This window comes from Scardinius erythrophthalmus (genome assembly GCF_964197995.2).
Source record: "Scardinius erythrophthalmus genome assembly, chromosome: 9".
Taxonomy (NCBI): domain Eukaryota; kingdom Metazoa; phylum Chordata; class Actinopteri; order Cypriniformes; family Leuciscidae; genus Scardinius; species Scardinius erythrophthalmus.
In genome coordinates this window covers 35,835,845-35,847,652 of record NC_138229.1, presented here as the reverse complement: position 1 = coordinate 35,847,652, position 11,808 = coordinate 35,835,845, and the positions used below count along the sequence as shown (strand labels likewise).

General features: G+C 35.5%; 1 protein-coding gene across 1 annotated transcript; it reads left to right on the top strand.

The window, feature by feature from the left end:
- Nucleotides 1-1,815: 1,815 nt before the first annotated feature.
- Nucleotides 1,816-7,562, top strand: aqp1a.2 (aquaporin 1a (Colton blood group), tandem duplicate 2). The gene is made up of 5 exons (XM_081375199.1): nucleotides 1,816-2,214; nucleotides 3,018-3,182; nucleotides 3,326-3,406; nucleotides 3,693-3,870; nucleotides 7,044-7,562. Exons 1-5 carry the CDS (start codon nucleotides 1,849-1,851, stop codon nucleotides 7,061-7,063), a joined length of 810 nt encoding a protein of 269 aa, XP_081231325.1. The 5' UTR covers nucleotides 1,816-1,848; the 3' UTR covers nucleotides 7,064-7,562.
- The last annotated feature ends 4,246 nt before the right edge of the window (nucleotides 7,563-11,808 follow it).

Below are 11,808 nucleotides of genomic sequence, written 5' to 3'. Positions count from 1 at the left end.
CTTTGTTTTTATTGTGAGTATACACAAAAATAATACACATTTAACAGAATCGATTGATGTATGAAACTCCTATGGAAAATCAAAGTCAACAGAGTATTTATGAGTTTCTTTTACACTGATAAAAAAAAAGCGAGCTGGTATCGCCGGCGATACCATCGACCTCAGGGGAATCTCCAACGCACGTTCACGCAATTACGTCTGCTCTCGCATGAACACAAAACTCAAGCGTCGTGGTGCTATGTGTGTTGTGTTCACGTGCGAATCTGAACACAACACACATACGATACTCTCATGAACGGGCGTTGCAGATAAACGTCTTCAAAAATATACTGGTAAATTATGTTTTTATGCACAAACATAGCACTCGTTTTGCTTCATAAAATTGAGGTTAAACCACTGGAGTACAGTAGTACAGAGTACTGTAACAAAGTCTTTCCTATCGTCCTTGAAAGTGTAGTTGCGTTGGATGTCAATGGAGGGACAGAAACGTACCAAATTTCATTTAAAAAAAATCTATTGTGTCTTGAAGATGGAACGACACAAGGGTGAGTAATGAATGACAGAATTTTCTTTTTTGAGTGAACTAACCCTTTAGATTGAGATTGTATCAATCTATGTGTGTGTGTGTGTGTGTGTGTGTGTGTGTGTGTGTGTGTGTGTGTGTGTGTGTGTGTGTGTGTGTGTGTGTGTGTGTGTGTGTGTGTGTGTGTGTGTGAATGACAGAGAGTATGAATGTGTGAGAGAGTGTGTATAGGTGTCTTTTGGACATTTTCTCCTTGGAATACTTACCAGACATGTCTTAAAGAAAGCAGGAGAGTCATCTCCAAACCAAAGGGCTAGTCCATGAAGCACCAGAGATCGGACCTCAGTTGGCTCTGATAGCTTGTGTGGAAAAAATAAAATTGTATTAAATCCAACCACTTAATGGACTTAACCACAGTTATTAATACATTATTTTTAAGGAATTCATATAAGCCTTTAAAGATTTACTCAGAGATCAACTATGAAGTCTATATTGAAGTTTTTACAGGTTTCATATCAGTCTACTTTCTTCTAAGATATATCTAGGATAAATTATTGGGACTTCTAACCTGTGAACCTTATTGGTGGGTGTGGTCTGCTCCTCAGGGTAGTAGGTTGGGGTGGTTGTGCATTAGCGCCTCCCCTCCTGGTCACAGAACTTTATATCATAATTTTGCTTGCTGAGCTGTTAATAAATGTATACTTGTTACGGTATTTGTTCTCCTGAGTCTTTCTGGTAGAAATTTAAGCTTTAGCGTAAGTTCTGCCGGGACGACTCAATCGTTACGTCACCGATTACCTTCTCATTATCCAATCGTGCTCTAAATACTTGTAGTATAAAAGATCGAAACTTACACATGTCTGAGTTTGCAGATGCTGACGCCTACATTCACCACCATCCTCCCCACCACCACCAGGATGGTCCCTTCCCATGCCTCCCTGGGGGTTGGCTGCGACCCCCAGCCTTCGTCTTCAGGCAGGAAATGCAGATTCCGTACCCTCGGAATGGGAGCTACGGACGGGGCCTACGCCAAAGAACTTTATATCATAATTTTGCTTGCTGAGCTGTTAATTAATGTATACTTGTTACGGTATTTATTCTCCCGAGTCTTTCTGGTAGAACTACAATTTAATAGGGTTGTTGTGTGACACTAGCTCTTGGACAGTTAGCAATTAACTACCTCTTACCGTTTTCTGGTCTAAAACTGTGGTTCCTTTGTTAAAACCAGTTTCCTGTCAGTCATCTTTCACTAAGTGTTTATAAGTGGTAGCTTAGCAGGCATTTTCATTTACCAGCTAAAAAGCAGAAGAGGAACAATACTTGTAATGGCACGAGAGCTTAAAAGTTGGTCCTTTTGGCGGGCAGTATTGGCCGAGTTTGTTGGGATGACCATTTTTGTTTTTATTGGTATAGCCTCTGCCATTGGAAACAGGCATAACAGATATCCTGACCAAGAGGTTAAAGTAGCTTTAGCTTTTGGTCTGGCGATTGCCACACTGGCTCAGAGTTTGGGGCATATCAGTGGAGCCCACTTGAACCCAGCTATTACTTTAGGACTTTTGGTTAGCTGTCAGATCAGTTTCTTCAGGGCCATCATGTATGTCATTGCCCAGATGTTGGGAGCTGTGCTGGCAAGTGGCATTATGTTCAAAGTTAGCCCTGACCCTGACACAACACTAGGGCTCAATATGGTAAGTTGCTTTATACAGTATTAAATTTTAACCACTAATACTACATTCAGATTTGTATTACATGGTTAGTTGTCATATGGGGATATTTTAGTAACTATAAGTTACACAAAAGTTTTTTTTTTTTTTTATCTAGCTGTGATTTTGTATGTTGATTTCAAACTCAAAATTGTCTTAAACTAGAATATTTTAATTCTTTCTTTCTTTCTTTCTTTCTTTTTATTTGGGGCTGCAAAAGGGTTCTATGGAGTCCATGAAAAAGAAGAAACGAAGTTAACGTGCATTTAAAATATTAGGGAAATATGTTTAATGTAATTATTTTTTATACATATACATAATACATTTTCATAAGCTGTCAACTCAATAAACAATGTAAATATTTTCCATGTAATATTTTAACAATTTGCTTTAGTGCCATAACAAAATACAAAGGCAATAATTAACTTTTCTTATCATATTCTCCATTTTTGCTCTTTCATTTTATTTCATAATTGTTTTACTGTTTAAATTTTACTATAAAAAGTCTACGATATTTAATGGTATAGGTTCCCACTGTGACAATTTTTCCCATGTAGTGTGACTACACTTCCTGCTAATGGGGTAAATGTTTGTTAAATGAGCTGTCTTTTTCTTCTGACAGTAATGGTGCAAATGTTCAAATTTCAATCAGATGTTAGGAGGTATTCTTGAAATCACATTTATTATCTTGTCTTATGATTGTAATATGACAGTAGTAGTATCATGTTGAACTTTTTGCATCATTACAAGGTAATCCAATATTTTTTCTTTTCTTATTTTCCTTATAGCTGAGTAATGGTGTCTCACAGGGACAGGGATTTGCCATTGAGCTCTTTGCAACCTTTCAGCTGGTCCTCTGTGTCTTGGCCACAACAGACAAACACCGGACCGATGTCACAGGCTCTGCACCCCTAGCCATCGGACTATCAGTGGGTTTAGGGCACCTGGTAGCAGTAAGCACTTGATAATTGACTTTTCATCAACCAAACGGAAATGATACGCAATGTTCTTAGATCAGTAGATTTCCAACCAAGCTTAGTCAAGACTCTTTTCTGCTGCATGCATAACCTTACAAGCTCATCATTCTCATCCCCAGATCAGTTACACCGGCTGCGGCATCAACCCTGCTCGATCTTTTGGACCAGCCGTCATTCTTGAATCCTTTAAAAACCACTGGGTAAGTTCGCACCTCATTTTATCAACAAGGTTTTTGTCAGAACAAATTGCAATTGCTGTTTGAGTGAAAACAGAAATTAATGGCAACTTAAATGCTTTGCTGAGGGTAGAGATTAGTCATTTTATGATTTGGTTATATTTGATTTTTGCATTATAAACATTGTGACATAGTATTACTTCTTCAAAAGCATTCATAGGCCAGAAAAGAAAACGTTTGGTTCTGTTCTTTTGCGTACTATGTGCAAAATAACAATTTTATCAAAGGTAACAATTATTTCCTTGTATAGATATACTGGATTGCACCCATGATCGGTGGGGTGGCTGCTGCTCTTGTGTATGACTTCTTGCTCTACCCAAAAAAGGAAGCGTTTGGCAAGCGTATGAAGGTTCTGAAGGGCACGGCTGATCCGGACGCCTCGGCGACAGAACCCCTAATCGAACCCCGAACCCCCAGATCTGGGTCTGGTCAGTGGCCTCGGCCCTGAAATGTGTCTTTAAGCTTCATTAAATGTCTACATACATTACCAAAATATACAACATCATTTCTTTTGTTGTTGTCAAAATGATTGTTTAGTCGGCTTCTTCTAGTGTCTTACTCTGTGTAGCAGCATCGTTCTGGCTAAATTGACTACTTGCACGGCTACTTCCAACACTTTTCTGCCGTCTTCTAACATCTCAGGAATTTCCTGTAACAGCATTCAGCGCACTTACAGATTTATTCTTGGGGAGGCCGATTATTTTTGCTTTACGGGCTGGCAGTTGATTGAATAAATTAATCTTGTTTTCAGCATTACCGTGACTTATCTTGACTTTTGAGTTTGCCATAATTTTTCTATCTATATTTATTTTCCTATCAATTCTTATGTAATCAGTCTCAAATGGTAACTTGCTGGCGGCCCTATACTGTAAACATACAGTTGTGGTTATAAGTTTAAATAACCCTTGCAGAATCTGCTCAAAATAATTATAATAAGTTCCATGAATAAGCTATTTCACATAATAGATGTTTACATATTGTCCACAAGACAAAATAGTAAATGAATTTACAAAATGTTCATAAGTTTACATACACTTGATTCTTAACACTGCATGTGTCTCTTTACCTGGATGATCCACGACTGCTTTTTTTCTTTTTCGTAGTTGACATGATTCCCTTAATTGTCCTGAGCAGTTAAACACTGTTCTTCAGAAAAATCCTCTAAGACTTGTTCATCTTCTTTGGTTTTCCAGCATCTTCTGCATATTTGAACAACAATATTTTCCAACATTAGACAAAATAAGTACAACTTACTCTGATCATCCTGTTGTTACCCCTCTTATTTAGTTAAAATTATTAACATTATTATGACCACAACTGTATAATAAGGTGATGTCGTTTAGATCTTCTGTTCTTCTCTCTCTTAGATGGGTTCGTGAAGTCTCTCTCCTCTCTCAGACATTGCAGCATTATTAGACTGTGGTTGTTGAAGACCTCCATGTAAACTGTAATATTCAGAATATTTATTCTGTGTTTGAAAATGTATAAATTAGACAATTAGACAAGAACCACATTAAGTCAAATTAAAAGTACAGAAGTTTATGTGGCACTAGCATATCAAATTTGCAAAACAAGTTTCCCCATCTGCCATTGACTGAATAGAGGGTCCAGTCAGGCTATTTGGTTAGACAATGTTGTTATGTCAGCCTAACTGGGATAATCAAACAAACACAGCAAAGCTTTGAAGAAGTTAAAAAGCCACAGTTTCAACACATTTCAAAAGTCTCGCCTTTTGAATGCTGTCTCTTGATATTACACTGGGAAAGAGGAAAGTGTTTTAACATTGAAAGAATTAAGCATTTGCGAATCTTTAGCAATACATGCTCAGCTTTGTACTGAGAGGTTTATGAGAACGCTTCTGCAAAGCAGTTAACAAGTATAACCAAACCGACCTGATGTCAACTTCTGTATCACCTCCAGACTAACCGATGCTAAAGCTGTCACACAAGTCAGCATTTTGTTGACTGCCACGAGTTACAAAGAATTTAACAAAACTCTTTGTTGGACAATGTCACGAACTGAATGTCTCATGCTGTTTGCTCTGTACTAACTGTTAACTAATTGAAATTAATATATCAACTAGCACATTTTGAAAGGAATGATTGTGTTTCCTTTTTGGCACAGTCAGATGTATTGCATGCATGGATGCCACTCACTTAGGCATTTATAATTTTAATGAGCACTACAGCAAACCCTGTCAGGTATCTACAATAAATTTCTTTTAGGGAGAGCATCTGTTTTTAAAACAATTAAAAAAAAAAAAAAAGGCCATCCCAAAATGCATCAGAGTGGATCTGCATTGGAGCATTGCCAAGAATTTAAGGTGCATTCCTAAAATTCTTGGCCGGCATTCAAATGGTAACCATAACTTTTGGCTCGGTTTCATTGAAAAACTATCATTTCTGTTTTATTGTCTTATGAGGTAGATAAAAATTAACACAGTGAAGGAGATCTGATTTATTAGAGATGCAGATGGTGGTTTAAAAAGTCAGTTTTAGTCTTTTTTCAAATGATTTTCGACAATATTTGTATATCAAGTATAGTGAAAAATAGTTTCCAACGATTGGAAACAGCACAATCTAATGGACAGGTGATGACCAAGGCATTCGATTACCTGTTCCCTTTACTCAAAATACTTTTTTGGGCCTCAACATGTTGCATATTTGCACATGTAGTCTCTTTGGCAATTGTTACAAGTTATTGTAAAGCAATCCTTAAGTATATTCGTGCAGAATCTGTCATAGAATGCAAATAATTATTTGTGAAACAATTCATAAATTGTCACAAAAAAATATAAATTTAAGTGAAATGATTCTTGTGGTAATATATTGGATACTTTACATGTTCTGTTTTTTGTTTGCCAGACAATGACTATCCATCTATCCATCCATTTTCCAAACCATTTGTCCTCTGCAGGGATGCTGGAGCATATCCAGTCATCTCAAAAACCATGAAGTGATAATGGGAGTTGCAACATTTTTTAAACTTGCACACTCAAAGATAATTAATAAAAAAAAGAATAATAATAATAGTCATTCTGCAACTGAAGAAAAATTGTAAACCAAATGTGTTATGAAAATGTGCTGGCTTAAGAGCTTTTAACTTCCCCTGCAACCTAAACACATAGAGAAGAGTTTATACTGGTGGCTTTGCTGAGGGTGGAGTGAGACTTTTGAACAACATTTATCAAGTGACAGAACTGCAACACCCAAAAGTTCAGTTATCAGTTTCCTCACATTGTGCTGATGAGGCATAAACAAGCACACACTGCAGATCTCCTCGAGCACACTTGCATAGCTTGACAAAAGCGAAATGCAAAGCAAATTCAAGGAGTCTCACGGGGGCTGTGAGTTCATGGAGTGAATACCAAGGGGGGACCAGTCCAACTTCACAATGTAGAGGATTTACATCTTTTATCCACATAATACCATCCAAATGCTATGCAAATTTCAGACATAAATATAGTGGGAATCTGTGGTTTCAAAATAAAAAATATACCCCAACCCCCCCAACCCACCAAAGCCAATACAATAAAAATGCATAAAAACAATTTATTGAGTTGTTATCTGACTTGTGTTTGTCTTTTTTGTTTTTGTTGCAGGAGGTCTGGGAGCTGAGTAAACATGGACTACAGAACAACCAGGCAAACTCCTCTCTTGACAGATTTAAGTTAACTGGATACCCAGCAAGCAATAGCCTAACTAGACCCCATATAGTCCGGCTATGAGTAAACCACTTCTAGCCAAAATAACCTTGAATTTGGTTACATGTCGTTCTTGCCAAAATAACTTGTGAGATGTATGATATTCTATCATGTAAGCAAAGTCAACAGTGATTACAATGTCTTTGGTTTCATTTCTTTGACATGTGCTATGCGTAGCCTGTGTGTCTATTCTTGGGCTATGGTTAGACATCTATAAAATTTTTCACTGACAGCCCAAATTTTGCCTTGTTTTAGCCTAGACGTCAGTGTTGTGTTTGGACGGCTATTAGACATCTTTTAAATGCAAAATTGCTTGCTGGGTATTAGGCCTAATGCATCTTTAGTGAAAACTAGTGAGTGTTTCCATTTTTGATTGTGCTGTTTGCACTAAGTCTGTATTAAATGAAATTTGCGACCAACTTTACTTCTGTATTGTGATATTTTTGGGTGAAACAGCTTAGGAGCCAACCACACAGAACAGATCTCCACTGCTCTGCGTTTTCATTGTTTGTCTAGCATGTAAACACATACAAATGTGTTTGACCATTGCGCTTGCTCGTGCGCATGACGCTGGCTTCTAAAAACATGGCGCTCAAGTTAAAATAAGTTCAAATTTAAAAAAAAGAGAGGCATGATTGTTTCCATAATTTGTGATCTTTACTGAAGCAAACAACAGACCAGTGGCCCACCCAGTCAAAAGCTATCCTTTTTCCAAAGATGTATGAAATAATTTAATCTACAAATAATAATTATACTGAATGTATACTTCTTTCTTTTTTTTTTTTTAGAAATGAAAAGAATGATTAAATGCAAGTTTTCATGGTCAATTGTAGGCGATTTCCTGGTTTTCCCTCTCCCTAGGTGCAAATCATAATGTCAAAAAAAAATTTAAACAGGCTTTAATTCGTCAGTTTCTGTTCATCCCATCCACAATGTTATAATTGTGAAAAATGCACATTTGTGGAGTTGAATTTGGAAATGGCAAAGTAAATATCAATCAGTTGAGACTTTAAAAAGCCTAAATTAGCTATCCCAAACGTACTGCTGTGCTCCAAGAAACCAAGGCTATTCCTTTAACGGGATCTGACAATTGATTATTATGAGTTCATCTCCGTTTTTAACCAGAAGTTCCTTTGTCTCAGACTAATGTTCGGGGGTGTAGCGCTGGTCTGAAAGGTGGCGGTGGGGGTTCTGTCAGTTTTAATATGAAATGGATTATCAGAATTAAAACAACACAAAAAAACATAATTTTTCATGTATATGTTGCCAAAATTATTTAGTTCATTTGCATAATTTTTTGTGAGAAAAATATATAAATCCAGAAGTTTCATAGACATATGTCTAAATGTTTTAAATGTGTCACTTATTATATGTAATATTAAAAAAAAAGAAAACAGTAAAAAAAAAACATATACAAACTTTATGTATACTGATAAACTGTTTGCAGATATATAATGTGAGCAAAGTATTACTGTGAACTTATTTAATTTGAGACCACTAAAAAACTATTGTAAATAAATAGATTTCCAGTGGACCAGCAACTATACAGTCACCGCCTGTTAAATAAAGCACCATGTAGCAAATCATCAATGATTCTAGATCTTCTCCTGGACTGAAGCACAGACCCTACTCTTCAGCACAATGGTGACCAAAAAAAACTACATTTTACAGTAAACTACTGGCAGTAGTAGCCCAACTAAAACAAACACTGATCAGAATACTGGTGACTTAACATTTGTGATTTTCTTCTTCAGTGATTTTGCTTGTTAACGTCAGGTGTCTTCAATAATGCTCAATCATCACTCAATTAATCACTTAATTATCTCATTAACTTTTTAACACTGCTTCAGTGTTACTTATAACACTCTGAGTGTGGATATATAAACACTGAGCAGTGTTAATTTAAGGTGTTTTTATCAGTATCAATTCACTCACTTCTTTTCATTCAAGCGGACTATATTAGAGAACTAATGTAGGGAATAGTGAATGAGGGTATAAGGTTTGATTTGGAAATCAGCCTCTGAGCGTCGACTTTGAGCGGTGTTAATTCACAGTATATTCCATAGGCTATTTTTTCGAAAATGACAAATATAACTACGGGATATTACTGTTTTAATGGAAAATGGTATGATGCTGTCAAAACTTGGCCTTTTTTACAGCAAGGGTTAAGAGTGTAGGTCAACTTTATATCATTTTAAACCAGATTACAAAGCCACAGTTTAGCATTAGTTAGGTGGTCTGTTTAGACCCTTATCTGACACTGTATTCCAAATGAGTAAAACAGTTTAGAGATGTATAACTATGCCTCCTTCTTTTCAGATATCTGAAAAATTCCAGCATATTAAGCTGACTTTTCATACTAAACTGAACTCTTTTAGGAGGTCTGCGCAATCGGGGCCGTTCCTCTATTGTGCACACTTGAATGTTTGGACCCCAGACAATAAAACAAAGACTTTTAAAATAAAAATTACATAATGACATTACCATTATAACCAGTCGATGGCAGCAGAGGACACTAATTTGTAGTTCCTAATGTAGTTCTTTTCACATTTTGATTTGGGATTTATTATAAAATAGCTATTGATCAGCATTACCAAACGTGGATGTTTTACACCAGAAACAAACACTGATGTACTATTTTATTTAATACTGTGAAGCTGCTTTGATACAATCTGTATTGTGAAAAGCGCTATATAAATAAAGTTGACTTGACTTGACTTGACTATAAAAAAATCAAATAGGTCTATTTTTAAACATTGCTTTTAAAAGGACACGTAAAAAAGAGTGCTTTGAAAATGATCTTTAAAGCTGCTAAAAGTACAGAGCCAACACAGACTTGTTTTCTTAATCTCATCTATGTTTCTGCAAATATTGAAATGAAGTGTTATTTTATGTGTTTTTGAGTAAAGGGAAACATCTGGTCATGTTTAATGTTCAGTTATGTTTGACATTTGAAAGAGTTTCTATTATGTTCGTTGATGGTTACCATTGTGCAGAAGAGTAGGGCTTATGGTTAGGTTGTGAATAATTGTATTGATCATTAAGCAATAACTTTGCTAATAACAAGTCTGTTCTGTGGTAGTAGCAGCATGTGTTTTTAATTATACATCATAACTCAATGTCACATATTGATAGGTCATTTCCATTCACTCATATTCACACGATTTTGAGAGTCAACTTAAAATACACAAGCATATTTCCCTAAAAATATGAAATTCATTGTGTAATAGAGTAAATCATTTAGGGGATTTTACATGATTTATTCAGGTAGATTCCATGAAAGAAATCAAGCCTTAACTACTCAAAAATATCATGTGTAATTTTTTACCTTTTTTTTTTTTTTAAGTAAGTAGCACATAATTTTTTTTACAGTGTACTACGACCTTATTTTCTGATGCACTGCCGTCACTATCATCAATACTTCTGGAAAAGGTACAGCATTTCCTCTCTGTCTTCTATAAAACTTATTAACATCAACCTAAAACACAGGCAATACTCAAGAAAATATGTATCCCATAAAAGGACTTTGTCATTCATGCATAACGCAGAGTTTTTGGTCCTTGAGTTATTGATTTTTTTAAAATGGGCGTTAAAATTTACCAAAAACTTAAAACTCATTTTTTATTTTATTTTTTATTTTATTTATATGTATTTCCTGAATAAACTCACAAAGGAGCCTTGACAGCATGTGACCTAACATGTGCTAATGTCTCCTTTACTTCCTTGTTGCAACAAATGTCAAGCACATGGCACATAGAATTTAATTTTATTGGCTGAGGGGAATGTCATATATGATAATCCAAAAATGTGATTTTTTTTTTTTTTTTTTGATTGAATATTATTATTGTATTTTAAACGCTATTTTAATCTCTGCGTCATTTATAAATGACGATATACCATAGATGTATTGCTCAATATTGGCAACAGGTGTTTGTGAGTGCAACTCCCCAGATCTTATCATCTTATCATTGTTTTCGAGCATACCATGGAAACATGTGAAAAAAAGAATCTACAAACTTTGCAAAACACAAAATGTATGTCACTGCCAAATGTGCCAATACTTTTTGTAGAGCTCTGTAACATTATCATCAATATCATGTATTTCCTGTTGCTTCATTGGAATGCCAGAAGCTTGATCGCTAATGGACAGGATTTTAAATATATGTATGTATGTATGTATATATATATACACAGAGGACAATCAGAGTATTAAAGTTATCCGTGGTCAGAATTAACAATAGATATTTTGAAAAGGACAATGGGATAAATGTCAAACAAAATGATTATATGTGGTGATTTTAATGCTCACAATGGTGATTGGGGTTAGCAGGGTTACAGATAAAAATGGGGGATAGAAGAATTCATGGAAGAGAACTCTTCAGTGCGTCTAAATAATGGGAAACCAACTAGAATAGTCAAAGAAAGAGGTGGAATGTCATGTTTGGATATCACAATAGTTTCAGCATCATTAGCTTGTAAATGTATATTGTCAGTATCTAAATATAAAATAAGCAGTGATCATTTTCCAGTGACCTGTGAAATAAAAAAAAGTAATTATTATGGTGTAAGATGGGCATCTAATAAGGCAGATTGGGAGAAATTTTGAATGCTATGTGAAGAACAATTCAATCATCTGTCAGTAGAGGGTAGTGTTGATAACAGT

What these genes read in the sequence shown, in the direction of transcription:
- aqp1a.2 (XM_081375199.1), top strand. Translation starts at nt 1,849, where the DNA reads ATGGCACGAGAGCTTAAAAGTTGGTCCTTTTGGCGGGCAGTATTGGCC. An exon ending in GTTTAGGGCACCTGGTAGCA is followed by an intron (nt 3,183 to 3,325) that starts GTAAGCACTTGA and finishes TCTCATCCCCAG; the next exon opens with ATCAGTTACACCGGCTGCGG. An exon ending in AACCCCCAGATCTGGGTCTG is followed by an intron (nt 3,871 to 7,043) that starts GTCAGTGGCCTC and finishes TTTTTGTTGCAG; the next exon opens with GAGGTCTGGGAGCTGAGTAA.